General features: G+C 46.5%; 1 protein-coding gene across 1 annotated transcript in view; it reads right to left on the reverse strand.

Annotated features, from left to right (window-relative positions):
* LOC112072237 (potassium/sodium hyperpolarization-activated cyclic nucleotide-gated channel 3) overlaps window positions 1–3536 on the reverse strand; it is a 12558-nt gene that overhangs the window by 4107 nt on the left and 4915 nt on the right. The window contains exons 3-4 of the mRNA XM_024139653.2: window positions 2383–2601; window positions 1677–1823 (exon numbers count right to left, since the gene is read on the reverse strand). Coding sequence (XP_023995421.2) covers window positions 1677–1823; window positions 2383–2601 — 366 coding nt within the window. The remainder of the gene's footprint in view (window positions 1–1676; window positions 1824–2382; window positions 2602–3536) is intronic.

Genomic DNA, 3536 nt, shown 5'->3' on the forward strand with positions numbered 1-3536 from the left:
CCCAGAATGACATGTGCTCTCTCTCCATCTCTCTTCTCCATCCAGATATGACATGTGGCCACTCTTCCACCTAGCAAAAAACATGTGGCTCTCTCTCCATCTCGCTCTCCATCCAGAATACATGTTGAGGTCTCTTTCTCTCTCCATCCATCACCAGAATAACATGTGGGCTCTCTCTCATCCTCCCTGCTTCTCCTATCCAGAATACACAATGGGGCTCTCTCACTCTCCTCTCCTATCTCTTCGAAATTCTTTTCCCCGCACGATACATGGTGCTTCTCTCCATCTCTCTCTCCATCCAGAAACCATGGTGGTCTCTCTCCTCAACATCTCTCTCCAGATAACAGGAGCTAACTCCATCTCTCGCTCCAGATCTCCATTGCTCTCTCTCCATTCCACATTCATCCGATATGGTCCAGTCTCTCCATCTCTCTCTCCTACAGAAAGATCAGTGGGAATCATACTCTAATGCCTGTCAAGGCCGAAGAGATGAGCCACCAATATTGTTGTAATTATGTAGGCACGGCCCATGAGCTCCCAGGGGCATTGACAGCCGTGGCTCACCATGCTAGTATGAATCATTGGTGCACTGCTATATGTTCTGCCTATCACCAACTCTCACAGTACCCTGGACTCCATCACACGAACACTCATAGAGAGAAAGTAAGAGATTGAGACCCTCCATACTCCTCCTCATCTTCTCTCCTCCATTCCTCGTGTCCCTATTTCTCTACCAGCCATTCATCAAATAATTGAGACTCCTCAAGCAGAGACGTGACAAGAACCTACCCACTCATAAACAATCTTCCTGCTCCCCAGTCAGTTGTATTTACGTTATTAGAGCAGTATAGTTGCTGATGTGCTTTTAGGCTATTAAAGCTTATTAATGTTATAATTATCACGTTTATTACCACTTGTATTAAACTCATTAAGTTCACGCTTAAACTGTTTTACACTTGTATTAAGTTAAAAGTTATTATTGTATGCTTGTATTGACTTTGTATATGACTTTTACTGAGCTTTAAGTATTAGACTTGTATAGACGCTATTACTACTGTTTGCGTTGTAATGTACTAGGTTGTATACGTTAGTAATTGATGTGTATTGACATGCTGTATCTGACGTTGTAATTGGTACGTTGATTGAACATTGTACTGTTCCCGGTATTGCCTATGTTGACGTTGTGTCTCCAAGTATAAGCAAGGTGCGGCAGACATGTCGAGTTCCATAAGCCTCCTTGCGATGTCTCAGATGATCATGATAACTCGAGCATGCTTCCAGGGCAAATGTTAGCGACGAGGGAGAACATACTGTGGTGTAGCTCAGCGAACCACTAAAGAGGTAACACACGCACCAGAGGCACGCACAACCACACACGCACGAGGCACGCACACACACACACACACACGAGGCACGCACAACATAACACATACGAGGCACGCACACACGACACGCACGGGCACGCACACACACCACACACAGGCGACAGCACCACACACACACACATAGCACGACAGCACAGGCACTCACACAACAAGGCACTCAGCACGACACAAACACGCACACACGAGCCCCACGACAGCAACACACACACGAGGCACGCAACCACACACACACACACCACACACACACCTGTCACGTTCGTTATAAGATCGCGACCAAGGCGCGTGTGTTACCTCCTTTAGTGGTTCGCTGAGTTCACCCAGTATGTTCTCCTCGTCAAACATCTTGCCCTGGAAGCGATGCTCGTAGTACTCATGAATCCTCTGACGGACATCTGCAGGGAGCTTATGGAACGACATGTACTGCTCCACCTGCTTATACTGGAACACAACGTCAATACAATGTCAATACACCGGGAATACAACGATACAATGTCAATACAACGTCAATACAACGTCGATACAGCGTCAATACAAAGTCAATACTAAGTCAATACAACGTTAATACAACGTTAATACAGTGTTAATACAGCGTCAATACAAAGTCAATACAAAGTCAATACAAAGTCAATACAAAGTCAATACAACATTAATATAACGTTAATACAGTGTTAATACAACATTAATACAGCGTTAATACAACGTTAATAGTGTTAATACAACGTTAATACAACGTTGATACAACATTAATACAACGTTAATACAGCGTTAATAAAAGCACACATACACACACTATACTGCTTCACTACAGTATAATACACACTTGACTGGAGGAGCAGGAAGATTGTTTATGAGTGGAGTATGGTTCCTTTACCGTCTCCTGCCTTTGAGCCGTCATCAAATTAATTTGATGAATGGTTGGATAGAGAGAATAAGGGACAGAGGAATGGAGAGAGAGAGATGGAGGGAGGGAGGGATAGAGAGGGTCCTAATCTCTTACTTTCTCCTGGTACTGTCGTCGTGAGGAGTCCAGGGACTGTATGAGAGCGGTGGCATGGCCGATGAACATGGCATAGCAGGTGGCACCAATGATCATACTGAGCATGGTGAGCCACACGTCTGTCATGCCCTCTGGAGCCTGGGCACCGTAGCCAATACACAACATGTGGCTCATCGCCTTGAACAGGGCATAGGAGTACTGGATCCCCCACGTATCATTCTGGATGGAGAGAGAGATGGAGAGAGAGCCCACATGTCCCTACCCCTCTTCTACTCTTCTCCTCTTCGCGGGTTTTCTACCCACACACACACCTCTCTATCTTCATCCTCCAATCTGACATCCTTTTACGCACACACACACTCTCCCCTCTCTCTCTTACCGCTATCATGCGCGCTACACCACAAACTAATCTTACTGCGCCGTCCACATACCCGTGTTTATTAATTCTCAGTGTTCCACACCAAACAAAACACGAATAATCAAGCAATAATAATGTCACACACTGTGTGCACAACAAGCCCCTCCGCCCGTCCCATAGCTGAGCGGTCGTCGCTTCACTCACCGCGCCTCCACAGTCTGGTCAACATTTCTCTCCATGTCTCACAGATTACCCATGTAACAAACTCACCCACCTTGTTGTTCTTGGAGACCCAGCAGACAGAGAGACAGCAGAGAACGAACGAAAAGACAGACAGACAGACAGACAGACAGACAGACAAGACAGAAGACAGACAGACAAACGACAGACAGGACAGACAGACAGACAGACAGACAGACAGACAGACAGACAGACACAGACAGCAAAGAGATCAGACAGACTGGAAGACAGGACAGACAGACGACAGACAGACCAGACAGACAGGACAGCCAAACAGACAGACAGACAGACAGACAGAACAGACAGGACAGACAGACAGACAGACAGACAGACAGCACAGAGACAGCACAGACAGACAGACAGACAGACAGACAGACCAGACAGACCAGACAGAACAGACAGACAGACAAGGAACAGACAGACAGACAACAGGCAAAGAGAGACAGACAGAAAATCAACAGACGACAGACACAGAGACAGACAGACAGACAACAGACAGACAGACAGACAGGACACAACAGGCAGGCAGGCAGGACAGGACAGACAGGTGCTTAGC

Source organism: Salvelinus sp. IW2-2015, unplaced genomic scaffold, assembly GCF_002910315.2.
Source record: "Salvelinus sp. IW2-2015 unplaced genomic scaffold, ASM291031v2 Un_scaffold1862, whole genome shotgun sequence".
In the NCBI taxonomy this organism is placed as follows: domain Eukaryota; kingdom Metazoa; phylum Chordata; class Actinopteri; order Salmoniformes; family Salmonidae; genus Salvelinus; species Salvelinus sp. IW2-2015.